Source organism: Psammomys obesus, unplaced genomic scaffold, assembly GCF_907164565.1.
Source record: "Psammomys obesus unplaced genomic scaffold, mPsaObe1.curated_primary_1811, whole genome shotgun sequence".
Taxonomy (NCBI): domain Eukaryota; kingdom Metazoa; phylum Chordata; class Mammalia; order Rodentia; family Muridae; genus Psammomys; species Psammomys obesus.
Window position 1 is genome coordinate 1,129,124 of NW_026590542.1, and position 15,095 is coordinate 1,144,218.

A 15,095-nucleotide genomic window follows, 5' to 3' on the forward strand; every position below is an offset into this window, starting at 1 on the left:
TGCCTTTCAGCGGAAACAGGACTTATTTAGGAAGGGGAATAACAGCAAGGTAGGGCTTGATTCTGCGTGAGCGGGTAGAATAACGCTATGGTAATTAGCTAGGCAGGATAAATTTAGAATCCAACAGAGGGAAGACTGAATGGCTGCCAGATATGCAGAGGAGTTGAGAGGTAGAAGAAATTAAGGGTAGGGTCAAGCTTCAGCCAGAGTTATAAGGGTGGGAATTGGTTCTTAGGTATCTAAGACTGAACTTAAACCTAGATTGTAAGGCCTGTAGCAGGAAGGGCAGGATCTGTGCCTACTGGGGGAAATTAAAACTATTTAGAACTATTGAGGGACCAAATCAAGGGTTGGGCGGTAGTGTTAGTTAGGGTACCTGGATGACCACCGAATCGTAAGACATAATTCACCTTAAGAGCTGAAGTAAAAAGCTAATGGCCATAGAAACAAATCACGTTGAATTAGTACTTCTAAAATTTGTTTCATGGGTCTCATGTAGCCCAGGATGACCTTAAATTTAAACAATCATCTTGCCTCTACCTTCTGGGTGATGGGGTCACAGATGTGCCACACAATCAGTGTATGTACACAGTACTGGGGATTGAATTTAAGGTTTTATGTATGACAGGCAAGCACTCTACCAATTGAACCTCATCTCCAGCCCATGAATCAGTCCATTATTTATGGTAATACAAAGGGCACTTTTACAAATATCTACAAAAAGGAATTAAAGTGTGTGTGTGTGTGTGTGTAGGGGGAGCAGTCAAGTTTCACAGACAAAAGAGGGCAAAACATAAAGTCAGGTGGAAAACACAATTTGGAGGTGAGATGCCTAAAATGTTTTAGAGGTTTTATAGAGAAGATGAGTCTTCTAGTACCTCTGGTCTCTAGGGCACTTAGTCAATCAGTGAGAATTAGGGGGAAAAGAAGGGCTGTGTGATTCCAAGGCATTCAGGCTCTTTAATATTGGAGGATGGGAAGAAGCAGTCAATGGGAAGATGGCTCTGGGAAATTCTGCAGGCCTTGTAGTTCTCTAAGTCCCTGTAAAAGAGGATAAAGGAGACTGAACAGAGGCTGGATACAAGTCCTATTCCAGGTTTGCACTGTTTATTACTCTCTTGGATTCAGTTTAGAAGGAAAGATGACCCCTCCCTTCTTTGACTTTCAGGTTATCACCCTAAAGTACTTGAAGGGTGGAGTGAAGTGAGATGTTCTTACCTCTCGCATCATGTGGATATGGGCCTTGATATTCACGGAGTCCTTGGTGAGGCTGTTGCTGAGCCTAGAAAAAAAGAACAAGAAAGGGCAAAGTGGATCCCCTTAGGGTTATAAAGATGATTCCTCCTCATCACTTCAAGAAATGCTTGCATCCTGGATGGCTTCCACTTGGCCTTCTCTAAAGCATAGATGCCTGGAATTTCCCTATTTAAAGATTGAGAGAAATAGGGCCAGTGAGATGGCTCAGCTGGTAAAGGTGATTGCTGCCAAGCTTGGCAACTTGAGTTCAATACCCAGGACCCACATAGTAGAGGAATAGTAGAGAACTGACTTCCAAAAGTTGTCTTCTAACCTTTATATGTATTCACAAAAATGTAACATAAAAAAAAAAAAGATTAAGGGAAAGAGGGAAGGGAGGAATAGGGAGTATATGAATGTGATCAAACTACATGATACAATTGAAAGATATTGTCTTTATGAAACCCATTGTAATGACTATATGATAATAAAAAAGTAAAGATTATTGAATGACTTATGTATGCCAGGCAGCTTTAAATACTGGGAAAATAGCAACAGAAACAGCAGTAAATGAAACAGAATTCCTTATCTCCTCAAGCTCCTTTTGTAAAAATAAGATTTTTAGTCTTAAATTATCTGTCTGTTGTGTGTGGGAAAAATGTACCATGAGTGTAGGTGGCCAAAAAGGTTAGAAGAAGACATCAGATCCCTTGGAGATAGAGTTACAGGTGGTTATAAGCTGTCTGACATGGGTGCTGGGAACTGAACTCAGTTACTCTGGAGAGCAGTATGTACTCTTAACCACCAAGCTACCTCTCTAGCCCCTCAAATATTAAGAGACAAAATAAACACAAGCAACTATGGTGTGTTAGATCTATCTAAGCATAAGGAAATAAGTACTATAAGGAAAGAAAGAATGAAGGAGAAGAGGTAGGAAGTGGAAACCTCAATTTCTAAGAGTGCTCAGGTTTGGCTTCACTGAGAGCTTTTCTTTTGAGACTATATTGCCCAGACTGGTTTCCAATTCAAGATCCTCCTGCCTGAACTGCTGAGATTATAGATGTGTACCATATGCCCCTACCACTGAGAAGCACTTGAGTAAAGACCTAATAAAGAAGTCCACATGGTGGGGGGTGATATGGAAGATATGTGTTCTAACCACATAGATCACCCAATACAAAGATGCTGAGGTAGGAGCATGCTTGATATGATTCAGGCATGACCAAGAAGCCACTGTGGCTTGAGAATAAGTGAGAGGTGAAGTCAAGAGAGGTGAGGAAGGAGGTAGAGGGTGGAAAGTCCACAGGCCCATTGTAAAAACCTCAGCTTTTACATTAAATAAGGTGATAATGGGAAGGCTAAGAGTGGAGGATAGATGCAAACTGATTAAAGATATAAACTCATTAGGGTTTAAAAAAACCCACCTGGCTGTAGAGCAGAATACTGACAGGATAAGAAATCTAAATGTGAAGGCAGCAAGTCCACTGAGGAGGGTAATGCAATAGTTCAGGTGGACAATGGTGGCTCATACTACAGGGAACAGTAGTTGAGGTAACGAGAAATGTTTCAATTTGGGATGTATTTTGAAGACAGCACCAAAGAGTCACATTCAGGTGTGTGAGAAAGGACTTTAGGAAGAAGCCAAGGCACAAAATACCTAGGGTAAATGGAAATGTTTGAAGCCACCATAGCCCTGGACTGCTGAGTTATATGAATTGGTCAACTCCTTCTGTCCAAGTCTGCTTGGATTGGGTCTTATCTAAAAGAATCGGTCAGAAATGAATACATTGGACCAAAGAAGAACTTCCTGAAAAATAAAAAAGATGGGAGTAAGAGTTAAGCAGTAGGAAGGTCTTTTCCACAGAAAGACCAACAGGCACAAAAGAGCTTTGTGAGAAGCACTCAGTGTTAGAAAAATTACATGAATCATTATGGGAGATGGTATAAGATAATGTAGAAGCAGCAGGAGGGGCTGGATAGTGCAGGGTATAGCATGATAGAAAATCCAGCTTAATTGTGGTGATCTATTTGTCAATGCAGTATTCAGTTTGAGGGGTAAATGAAATTAAATACTGCATGAAAAACAAGGCAACGGGATAGAAAGTTGGAAAAAAAACAGTATGAACCCATTTATTTATTACTATCTCCCTAATTTATATTGCCAACTATCTTAAAAAACCTATGTCAATGTCTAAATTCCTCTTATTTTACAGGCCCCACATTGAGGTCTAGCTCTTCCCTCTTGATCTGCTCTTCAGTCTCATAGATAAGTAATGCTATCTTTCTGGTTACTTAGCAAAAACCTAGATTCTCCTCTTTTTCAGGACTAGCATTGAACTTAGGGCTTCACACATTCCAGTAATATACTCTACTACTGATGAACCAGTACATGTACCCCAGCTACATGTACCCCAGTCATAGGTGCTATGAAGGGGAAATGGGAAAAGTGAGGGAGGTTTTTTATCTGGGGAGGGGAGAGGGAGAGAAACACTAAGGAAAAGGGAGAGAGGAGATGTAAAAAACACCAAGGATGATTGTAAAGGCTGTAGGGAAATACTATTTTATGTTTATTTAAAAGTACATATATAACATACACATACATATAAATTTAAATGAAGTTATACTTCTTGGAGTGATACTTTCCCCAAATACTATAGACTATCTAAGAAAAAACCCAAGGATAGGTATAGGTCAGCTGGCCTCCAATTCAAGATCCTCCTCCCTGGACTGCTGTAGAGTTGTTGGTCAGCGGAATTCAAGAGACTCCCAAAACAATGCAGGCAATTGCTCTTGTTCTTGCTTGCCTCCCAGAGCCTGAAGGTAAGACCTCACTGATGAAAATACCATATTCTTCAGTCATAGGACTTAGGGGGAATCCAATTGGAACTAATCTGGAAGCCTCGGTGCTGTGCAAACTGTCAATGGAGATCAATCACTAGGCCTATTCAGCTGTAGAGCCTATGAGACACACAATGATTTGAGTGCCAAGATATTCCTGATGGTGCAAGAGTAGCATTTTTCATCTTGGGGTAACCATCAGCTATCTCACTGGAACTAAGGTCTGTTCAACAGGAAAGAATTCTGACTTGGTACTGTAAACCTAGCCAACTACCCATGGCTGGAGTGGTGATAGACCTGAGAACCCAAATTAATGTAATTTTTGTTTTCTAAAAAACATATCCTTTTACCCACAGGTAAGTGTACCTGTCATCCCTCATTTAAAAGGCTGCTTTTTGCAACAGATGAAGACTATTACAGAGAGCCACAACTGGCCAAAATGCAGAGAATAAGTGACTGTGAGGTGCCAGACCCCAGCTGATACATTTGTAAGGCAACCCCTACACCTAAGGCACAGGGAAAATCATTGAAAAAGAGTGGAAAGATTTTAAGACTCAGAGGCCCATATGTCTGCTGTTAGATATTCCCTAGATATGATGGGGAAAGAGCATGCATGAACTCCTAACAATTTGGTTGACATGTCAATGTGTGTACACCCCTAGATGAGAACTACAAGTAATCAAAGCCTGCTGAAAGAAGGAGAATCACTCTCCTTTAAGAACAAATTCCCATATAGGCTGTTCATATCCCAAGTGGTTAGCTCTGGGCACACGTTCGTTCACACAAGCAAAACTAAATAGACTTAGTAGATTATAAACGTGTGATGCGCACGCACACACACACACACGTATACATATGTAACAATAATAATCAACAAAGAAATACACTAAAATCAGTAAGTACTGGCACACAATTCTGGATACATAAAGTAATCAGCAACTATGCTAGTTTGAAATGTATCCCAAGTAACCAAGTTTTAAAGAGAAAGTTCATCTACATAGACTCAAATCCTAATCTAGGATTATGAATCTTTGAGATAGTTCTACTAGTTATAACTGAGAAATATGAGCACATTGCACTGGTAGAAAGCAGGTCAACAGATTAGGCAAGGAGTCTTTCTGATAGGCATTGTTAACTTCAAATACCCTATTTGAGGAAAAAATGTCAATTCTCAAAAAGAAAAAAAAATCCCTGTATATAAAAATTGCACTTGTGATCTTCTAACACTAAAAACTCTGGAAAGCTTAAGAGAATAAAAGCTCAAGAGAATAACTGCAAATACTATAAAGAAGACAACTCTAGACAAAAGGAATCTAAGGATAAACATGACCAAGGAGAAGTTTTACATTGAAGGTGTTTATGTTTGTGAGTGGTTATTTATCACTGCTCCATCATACTCATTTCTCTAAGCTATGCCATATGTGACAGTTTTTCTAGCATGCCAGTAATATCCCCCCCCCCCAATAGCCCATGGCTTTTTCAGCCAGTGTAATGACTCAAATGCTACTCATCTGGGAGTGGGAATTGAGAGTAGATCTTATAGGTGGCCTCCACTACCTACTTATTTTATGTGTATGGATGTTTGGCCTGCATGTAAGCTCTATAGGACTTGTGTGTTTGTTGCTAAAAGGCCAGGAGAGGGCATCAGATCCCCTGGCACTGGAGTTAAGGAAGGTTGTGAACTCTGGAAATAGAACCTGGGTCTTCTGCAAAGAGTGAAAGTATCCTTCACTGCTGAGCCATCTCTCTAATTACGACACTACCTATATTTCAAACTCCTCACCCAAAGTAGTTCTTTTGTACCCCAAACCAAAAGTAATGGAGCCCACATTTTTTTCTCTCCCCACCACTACTCACATAGATAAGCTTCTATTATCCCTTCAATTTGCTTCTAACATAATTCACTCAACAGAAACTTTGTGCTTTACATTATTTTAGTGATCTACAGTATAAACTTCTTCCTTTATAATGCCTATAAACTAGGCTAGGGACATACTTCAGTAATAGAGCTCTTGCTTAGTACAGAAGAGACTTTGGCTTCAAGTCTTAGTACTGTAAAAAAATGTAAATAATACTTATTACCTAAGTGTAAAAGATAATAAACACAAGAAAGAAAGAAATTTCAGAGTAAATATTAAGAGGTAATAAGATGCTAGAAAAAGAGAAAAACTAGAAGATAGTTGGTGAGATGGTTCAGTGAGTAAATGTGCTTGCCACATAAGCCTGTAGATTCAAGTTCCATTTATGTAATTCTTGGAAGGAGAGAACCAACTCCACAAAGCTGTTCTCTGATCTCCACATGTATGTTAACACATGCCTACACAAGCTAACAGTAATGTATTAAAATCCAAGGGGGCCAATTCAAGAATACTAGATGTTGCAATTTTGAAGTTATGTCACAGAGGAACTTGTTATTTATGTAAGATAACCAAGAAACTACATGGGGAGTGCTGCAGACAGACAACAGCAGCTACTGAATGCTCCCAAAGGTAGGAAATGCTTAAAGCATTTGTTAGGGCTGGGGAGATGGCTCAGTGGACAAAACATTTGCTGTAAAAGCATAAGAACCTGAGCTTGTATCCTCAGTACCAATGGAAAAACTCTAACACCAGCACTGGCACTCGCTGAAGCCAAAAAATGTCAAGCTCTAGGTTTTATGGAGACCCTGTCTCAAGAGAAATAAAACAAACAGCAATAGAGGAAGGCATTGTCTCTGCATGTGTGGGTACAGGCATGTGAAGTTAAAAGTGGTGAGAACCCAGTGAATGAGCAGGAACATTAGCAGATAGGTAAGTGAGAAGTAGCTTCTTTGATTGTTACTGATGCTTGAGATGGACGTGTCATAGATGTATGTACATATAACAGCCAAGTCCTAGAATGTAAGCATCTAAGACTCTTCTGTTTTGTTTACTGCTGTATTCTCAACACCAACCACACAACCTGGTATAAACGTGTGAAAGAATGATATAAAAAACATTTACTGAGTGTTTAGTAAAACTCCCTGGCTGAACTTTGCATCATCATTTTTATTAGCTCTGGTCCTAAAGAGGAAGGTAATATGATTTTCTAAGTAATATCCCAGGTATCCTTGGGGAAAAGGGTTAAGATTTGGGATGTCTTTTTATTCAGTTTTTTGTTTGTTTTATGTACAGGGCCTTGTTTTATCACCCAGACTGGCTTCAAACTCAGGATCCTCCTGCTTCATCCTCCAGGGTCCTGGGATTCCAGGTGTGCACTACCATATTTGGCTTTTATGCATTTGTGTGTGGTGTGTGAGATGGATAGAACCCAGGGTTTCACACATGCTAGGCAAATGCTCTTACCACTTCCCTGTACCCCTATCCAAGGTGGTTTTAGACACTATCCTCCTGGAATGAACTCACTCTGTGAGAAGAGAACTCTTTCGGTCAATGAACTTGAGAGCTTCAGCCAGTGTCAACTCCAGGAAAAAACCATATCCCAGGGCCACATAGATGCGTGAAGTATCTGGGCTGAGAAAAAAGGTCAGAGAAAGTGGAGGAAGTCTTTATTACCATTTAGCATATTTAAGGTGTTTCCTATTCCTTCCTATTCCGCAAAGTGAAGGCTCTATAAGGGCAGATATTTTGTATTCATTCACTGTCACACCCACAGCATGTAGCTTATATCCTAATGTAAAATAAAAGGTACTAGAGTCTGGTATAGAAAATACTAATAAATACATGAAGAAGGGAGAAACTCAGAGAGGGAATACACTCACACCACTGTGTCAACGAAGAAGTTACAGCCCAAGTCCACCTGCATATATAATTCCGGGTGATTGGTTTCCTGTAGGGCCAGGAGAAAAGAGATATAAGTGGTCAGTTTCTAAAGCAGATAAAGTTGTTGTTCTGGGGTTTCTCTTCCCGCCACCCTTTGTACACATATACAAACTGATACCCAATTTAAAACCCTTTACCTGGAGTCGCTCAATAACATTTCTCAGTTGAAGGTATACTGATAGCTGCTCATATACCTTGTCTCGATGGTCCAGCACCTTTCTGATATGTGGAAATACAACAGTGAACATTAGGCAGCCTTATTCCTCGAGATACCTGACATTATGTCCTAACAGGCATTTTAAGCCAGGTTTGGTAGTTCATAGATATAATCCCAGCAACTGAGAGACCGAGGCAGGAGGATTATGAGTTTACGATCAGCCTGTGCTACCAGTTTCTGCATTAACACACACACACACACACACACACACACACACACACACACACACACACGATGGTATACGGACAGAGACACACCAGGCATTTTTAATAATGCAGGTCAGACTGTATTTCATCCTGAGCTCTACCTCTTATTAGTAATATGACTTTGAAAAGCAGGAAACCTGTTTAGGATTAAATTTCCTCACAAATAAAATAGATGACAGTATTACATTGCAGGAGTCATTAAAATCAAGCATTTACTACAAAGTGTTTTAAATTTAAGCCAAATGGTAAGTATTGTATACTTGCTACCTATTACTATTACAAATATTTCATTTTACTCAGTGCCTTATGACAACTAAAGAGTCCCATGTTCACCCTAAATGTACTCCCCATCTCTTTTAAGATGCTCACACAGCCCTGGTTCTGAACATCTAACTTTCTGTTCAGATTAATAATGACAGCAATAGTAACCATCCAGTTATTGAGTTTTTAGTGTATTTAAAAAACTGGAGCTAAATTCCTTTTTCAAATTAACTATACAGGTTATTTGTTTTATTTTCCAAAACAAGATCTGAGTTTCCCAGGCTAGTAATGACTCTGTAAGCACATGAAACGTTCCTTTCCTCTCAGCTTTAATATAATAGTAGTTGGGTTTATCTGCAATTTTAAGTATATTCTTACTTACAATTATGCATATATTTTGTGTACATGTATGGGTGCCATGGTAGATACCTGAAGGTCAGAGGTCAGCTTTTAGGAGTCTTATTCCTTCCACAATGTGGGTCTCAGAGATCTAACTCACGGCATGGGGTTTGAGGCAAGCTGTCTTGCTGGCCCTAGTTTGCTTGTTTTGAGGGCCTATCTCAGAGCCTACGCTGTAATCAACCTGGGCTTAATGGCGTTGAACTCTAGATCATCCTGCTTCAGACACCCATCCCAAGTACAGAGACTGTTTCACCACACTGGGCTTTTTTTTTTTTTTTTTTTTTTAAATATAACCTTGTTCTATTTTCAAGGCTGGCTTGAATATCCTGGCTAAAGAAATTAATTTTCCCACCTTTCCACTAGATAGGACTACTGGCACATATCACGGAGCCTGAGCCTGGCTTCATTCTATTTTTTTTTCCTTTGAGGGACAGTCAGTCTGTAGTCCAGGATAATTTCCAATTTTCAAATATCCTCCTGCTTTGGCCTCCCTCATGCTGGAATTACAGTCATGTGCTATCATGCTGGGCTTTGTGCTACATTCTTTATATTGGTTTATATATTTAAAACTCAAAAAAAAATACACATTAAGAAGGCCCCATAAGCTTTTATGTTTCACAGATGAGCAAAGTTCATAAAGCATAGAGAGGCGAAGTATGGTACAACTTGCTCCTAAATATTGGTTTAAATAGCTTAGTCAGAAACACCCTAGGTTCAGAATGACTATTTTTATAAGACAAACAAGGTGGAAGGCGCTGCCAAAGTAAAGTTCCAACCAAATCGCAGCCTTGACGTCAACCTCTACAGGTCGTCTGGTTGGCCAATCCGAAAGTTTGGCTAGGATTCTGTCCCACCCATCACGTGGAATTTCTCAAACGTCACGCCTCCTGCGTTGTCACTCACTTCAAGTCTCGTTGCAGGACGTCATTGATAAAGGCCTCATACCGCAGCACTTTTCCCCCTGTAGTATCCAAGGCTCGCCGTTTCGGGGGCGTCGCCATAATGAGCTCCTGGGGAGTGAGGGGGGGGTTACCGCGTTAAACCCTCCAATTTAACTTCACAAAGTTCCCTCCAACCTCTCAACGCTGCATGCCTTCTTTCAGCTCTTGCTATGGGGTTCCTCTTTCTGCCCAACCCGACTCTTGGGCTCGTTCACTCACCGGTACCCAAGGGCGGTGCTTACCTTCGTTAGGCCCACCCGCAATAACTGTTAGTATGATCCGCAGCTTCCGCATGGCGCAGATGGATGACGTGTTTCCTGCATGGGCGTCAACCAAATGGATGGAGAGAGGCGGTCCGGAATAGGAGAAGGCGCGCTTAAGAGAAGCAATTCAGTCGTAGTCTAAGTGAACCCTTGGAGATTGCACAATCCTATCAAGCCAGAGGGCCGGGCTCCTTGTCTGTCAGGAGGTCGCTAGCCAGCGGGAGGTTGGTTTGGGTGAAGTTTAATAAGATTTGGCAGGTTCTGAGGGAGGCTGGACTCACAGTGAAGTAGGTAGAGGGAGTTAAGCGTTTACAATTTTATTTGTTTATTTGAAGTGTGTGCCTGTGTGCGCGTGCTAGCGGTTAATGACATTTGGCGGGTTCTGAGCGAGGTTGGGTTTACAAGAAGGTAGGGAGAGGGAGTTAAATGTATATTTACTTATTTATTTGAAGTGTGTGTGCTTGTGCTCGCGTGCGTGTGCATTTATTTGAAGTGTGTGCCTGCATTTATTTATTAGAAGTGTGTGTGTCAGTGTGTGTGTGCGCGCGCGTGCGCCCCCGCCCGCCAGCGGTGCTGGATTTAAAGGCAAGTTGTGAGCTACCATGATGTGAGTGCTGATAATGTAGTTCATATCCTCTGCAAGAGTTGTATGTGGTCTTAACTGCTGGGCTATTTCTGTAGCTCCCTCTCCACTCTTAAAAAATTTTCCTTTATTTACATGGCCTTTTTTGTTTGTTTAGTTTTTGAGACATGGTATTGCTATTTAGTGTAGGCTGGTTTTGAACTTAATCTTGTAGTTTAGGTTTTGAGCTAGAAACCCTCCTTCCTTTGTCTTTTGAATGGTGGGATTTCAAACATGTATCCAAATTCCTAGCTTCCACACTATTTTAATTTTAGAAGCTTTATAAAATGTTGTCTTTTTGTTTGTTTTTGAGACATGGTGAGAGAATCTGATCCTGATTTCATAAACATCAGTCTTGCATGTGATGCAGACATATGTGGCAGCAAAACACTCATACACTAAAATAATATTTTTTTGAGACAGGGTTTCTCTGTGTAGCACTGACTGTCCTGGACTCACTCTGTAGACCAGGCTGGCCTCAAACTCAGAGATCTGCCTGCTTCTACCTCCCTGAGCCCTGGGATAATAGTCATGCACCACCACCATGCCTGGCTAATCCAGATCTTTTGAATTGGGAAAACATATGCCTTTAATCCAGATCTTGAGATGGGAAGATATACGTTTTATCTAGATTATTTGAGCTAATCTGGGTCACACTTTCTGCTGGAAGCCTATATAAGGACATGAAAGAAGGAAGCTTTTGCTGTTTGCCTGCACTAACAAGTGCATTCCTTTACTGGCTTTTTCAGGATTCCAGCATATATGGAAGACTAGCCTCATGGGCTGAACAACCACTCGATTCTTGGACCTTCTATTCATAGCCAGCCATTGTTGGACTAGCTGGATCACAGCCTGTAAATTATTCTAATAAATCCCCTTTCTCTGTGTGTGTGTATGTGTGTGTGTGCATGTTTGTGTGTGTGTGTATTTGTTCTATAAATTGTGTATGTGTGTATATTTGTTCTATAAGTGAATCTTGGCTAATACAATATGTGACACCAGTGATATTCAATGAAGAGGATTGTTAAATACATTGTTAAAAAACTGTAAATTATTGAGGGGAGTAGTATAGAATGGAGAAATTACATGAAAATGTACAGAAGGAATTTAAATGTCTAATTAATAGAAAAATATGCTCCACTTAGTGAAGTTTAAGTTGAGTGGGAGAAGTCAAAAAGAACAACCAGACAAATATTTAGCCCTTAGAAACATAAAATGTGTGAAAGAAAAATCAACAAGTGTTGGGGAGTAATATTCTCTGAATTGATCTTAAAATCAAAATATTGATCAAATCTAAAAAAAAATAATAAAATTAAAGATGCTACATCCTGCAATATAAAATATCTAGGCAAGATTTAATTCTTCATGTACTACTATATAATTTTTTAATCTTTAATAATGTTAAAATTATTTGTATGCTGTCTTAGTTTGCCTTCTATTGTTGTGATAAACACCACAACCAAAAGCAATTTGGGGAGGAAAGGGTTTATTTCAGTTTATACTTTTATATCATAGTCTGTTACTAAGGGAAATCAGGGCAGGAACTCAAGGCAGGAATCTGGAGGCATTATGATCTAATGCAGAGATCATAATGCCTGTTTTGTCATATAATCCAGGATCACCTGCCCAGAGGTGATATTGCCCACTGTGGGCTGTGTCCTCCCACATCAATTACTAAGAAAATACTCACAGGCCAATCTGATGGAGACATGTTCTCAATTCAGGTTCCTAACCCCAGAAGACTCTAGCTTGTGTCAAGCATATATACCAAAGGATCATTTAAAAGTAAATCAATTTCTTTATGATTTATTATCAGTAAATGTTTAATTTGTATGGCTTTTTTAAATAGCTGTATACACAGGGCCACATAAAAATTTCTCAGTCCAGTTTGCCTTGAGCCAGCCAGAGCAACCAAAACTTTTAGGATTTAGTCTCAAGTGACGAAAAAGTTTGCTGACCTCTATTCTATGCTCCTGAAATTATTTTTTTTTCAAGACAGGATTTCTCTGTGTAGACCTGGATGTCATGGACTTGTTTTGTAGGCCAAGCTGGCTTTGAATTTACAGATACTCACCTGCATTTGCCTCCCTGAGTGCTGGGATTGCAGGCATGTACCTGGCTCCTGGAATTATTTTGAAGATATTGAAAAATAAATATTTAATTATATGTTTAGTGGTGACAAGTTCCTTGAAGAAAATAAAACAAGTATATAGAGCTGCTAAATTCATCACCAAAGTACTCTAGGGTAGTTGAATGCCATATTCAATGATGCCTCGTTACTATTCAATAATGACATTTTTCCTAAGGAAGGAGCAGTGAGCAGTATCCATGTTTGCCTAGTATAACATGGGTTAGTTTTCATCTGTGAAGTTAGAAAATTAGGAACATTAGGTCTTTTAAGACATTTTTCCTTGTAAATATGTATGGGTGTCTTGCGTGCATGTATGTTTATGCACTATAAGTGTACAATGCCTGTGTGAGGCCAGAAGAGGTCATTGGATCCCCTGGAACTAGAGTTACACATGGATATGAGCAGCTGTGTAAAATGCTGAGATTTGAGCATGAGTCTTCTGCAAAAGCAGCCTCTGCTCTTACCTGCTGAGCAATTTCTTCAGCCTAAGACTAGGTGTTAGTTACAGAGCACACTGACCCAGAGAATAGTAGAGTTTCAGATCCAAGAAACAAAGGTTATTTTAAGTTTGATAATTTTGGAAAGAAGTAGGTAACCTCCCAGAGAACATAGACAGGTTTTGTAGAGGGTAAGAAGTCCTCAAGCACATAGATAAGCAGTAAAGAAACCAGGAAATGTTAAACATGCAGGCTTGTCTCTTCAGATATTTACTTGTCTTCCACCCGGAACACTGGGAAAGGTTATAGTTAAGAAGACCTGTTGATCTTTTGCTGTCTGATCTTTTTTCCGTGCTTCACCCAAATTCCCCCAGAATATTATGTTTATTTATCCCAGACTCCCCTCCCCCGGAAATAAATCTCGAGCATTGTTTCTAGGCCATAAAAACCCATTCTTATGAGAGATGTCACTTGCACTTTACAACAACCTAAGTTACTTCTTGTTATCCTAGAGCCAGGTCAATCCTGATTCCCACAGGAATTATGTTTACCTTATTTTGCCCAGACCCTTTATGTTTACCTCAGTCATTCTCCCTAGACCTGTGTCTTAAGTGTAGAGCCTGTCTTTATGAAAGGAGGCATGTCTATTTTGTAAAGAATTTCAATGTGAACATGTCTTAAGCTTTGTTGTACATCTGGGACTGAGTTAATTGTCATTGGAGAACTCTCCCAACTTGTGCTATGCTTAAATATGGCTAAAATAAACCAACTGGAGTCAGACTCCAGAAGTTTGAACCATCATCAGCCAACTAAAGTTATGCTAAAGTAAGTTTCATTCTTGCCAATCTGCGATTCCCCCACTGCTGGCTATGTTACTTGTAGGGACCCACACAAGATTTGAAGTCTTGGAGACAATCTTGTGATGGAACTTTAACAGCCCACATGGAAGACAATTATTCCAATAGCTCCTGTACTGCTTATATGAAAACTGTAGATGCATAACAGATTATTACTGCATATATTTAAAACCACCAGTTTCAGCCTAAAAACTTTTGGACTGGCAGCCATTGGATATCAGAGATGTTTACCACCCACAGCCTAGGTGGTTGAAATGCTCAAGATTCAAGTTATGATGATGACAATGTTCACTTGGTTAGTCATCAAGATAAGGAAGAATCAATAACTGTTTTTAATAAAGTCCAAACTGCCAAAGAGTGTGTTAAACTCATAGAGTGCAGAAAATGAGTATCAGACAGTAGTTAGTGAAAAATAATCAAACAATGTTAGATACCATATTCAAGTCCTTGTACTGGCAGTTTCTTGTTACCTGCACCAAAATCAACTGGAAAAAATGCTCAACCCAAAACTGGCAAAGAAATACAAAATGTTTAAAGGCATTTTAAATGCACAAGGAAAAAGGACTCAACATGGTATGGTTATATGATAATAAGTGATTTGTAAACATAAGCAAAAGGGACATTTTGCTAGTTTAACAAGGTTAACAGATTTTCTAGCCTATAACATTGAATTTATAACATTGTGTTGATTTTTTGGTGTGTGTTCCTCTGCCTTGTAATTTCTTTTTATTTCTATTTCTACTTGTAAATCTTTAAAAACTTGTGATATATTTAATATTGGAGAGACCTATCCTGAAGTCATTTTACTGTTTAGAAAATGGTCCTAGCACTGAAGTTTTCTAATTTTTAAAAGGTTTATTTTTATTTTGTATGTGAGTGTTTTT

General features: G+C 39.5%; 1 protein-coding gene, 1 long non-coding RNA gene and 1 pseudogene across 2 annotated transcripts; 2 read left to right on the forward strand and 1 right to left on the reverse strand.

Moving 5' to 3' along the window:
• Positions 1–940: 940 nt before the first annotated feature.
• Uxt (ubiquitously expressed prefoldin like chaperone) lies at positions 941–10,203 on the reverse strand. Its single transcript, XM_055607902.1, has 7 exons — positions 10,144–10,203; positions 9,864–9,970; positions 8,012–8,093; positions 7,814–7,881; positions 7,458–7,565; positions 1,219–1,282; positions 941–1,041 (listed from the first exon to the last, which is right to left on the reverse strand). Exons 2-7 carry the CDS (start codon positions 9,959–9,961, stop codon positions 988–990), a joined length of 474 nt encoding a protein of 157 aa, XP_055463877.1. The 5' UTR covers positions 9,962–9,970; positions 10,144–10,203; the 3' UTR covers positions 941–987.
• A 28-nt stretch (positions 10,204–10,231) lies between these two features.
• LOC129677243 (uncharacterized) lies at positions 10,232–11,671 on the forward strand. The gene is made up of 2 exons (XR_008720187.1): positions 10,232–10,388; positions 11,536–11,671. It is a non-coding gene; the product is annotated as an uncharacterized LOC129677243 (long non-coding RNA).
• Positions 11,672–13,308: 1,637 nt separating this feature from the next.
• On the forward strand, positions 13,309–14,746 carry LOC129677241 (F-actin-capping protein subunit alpha-1-like; annotated as a pseudogene).
• The last annotated feature ends 349 nt before the right edge of the window (positions 14,747–15,095 follow it).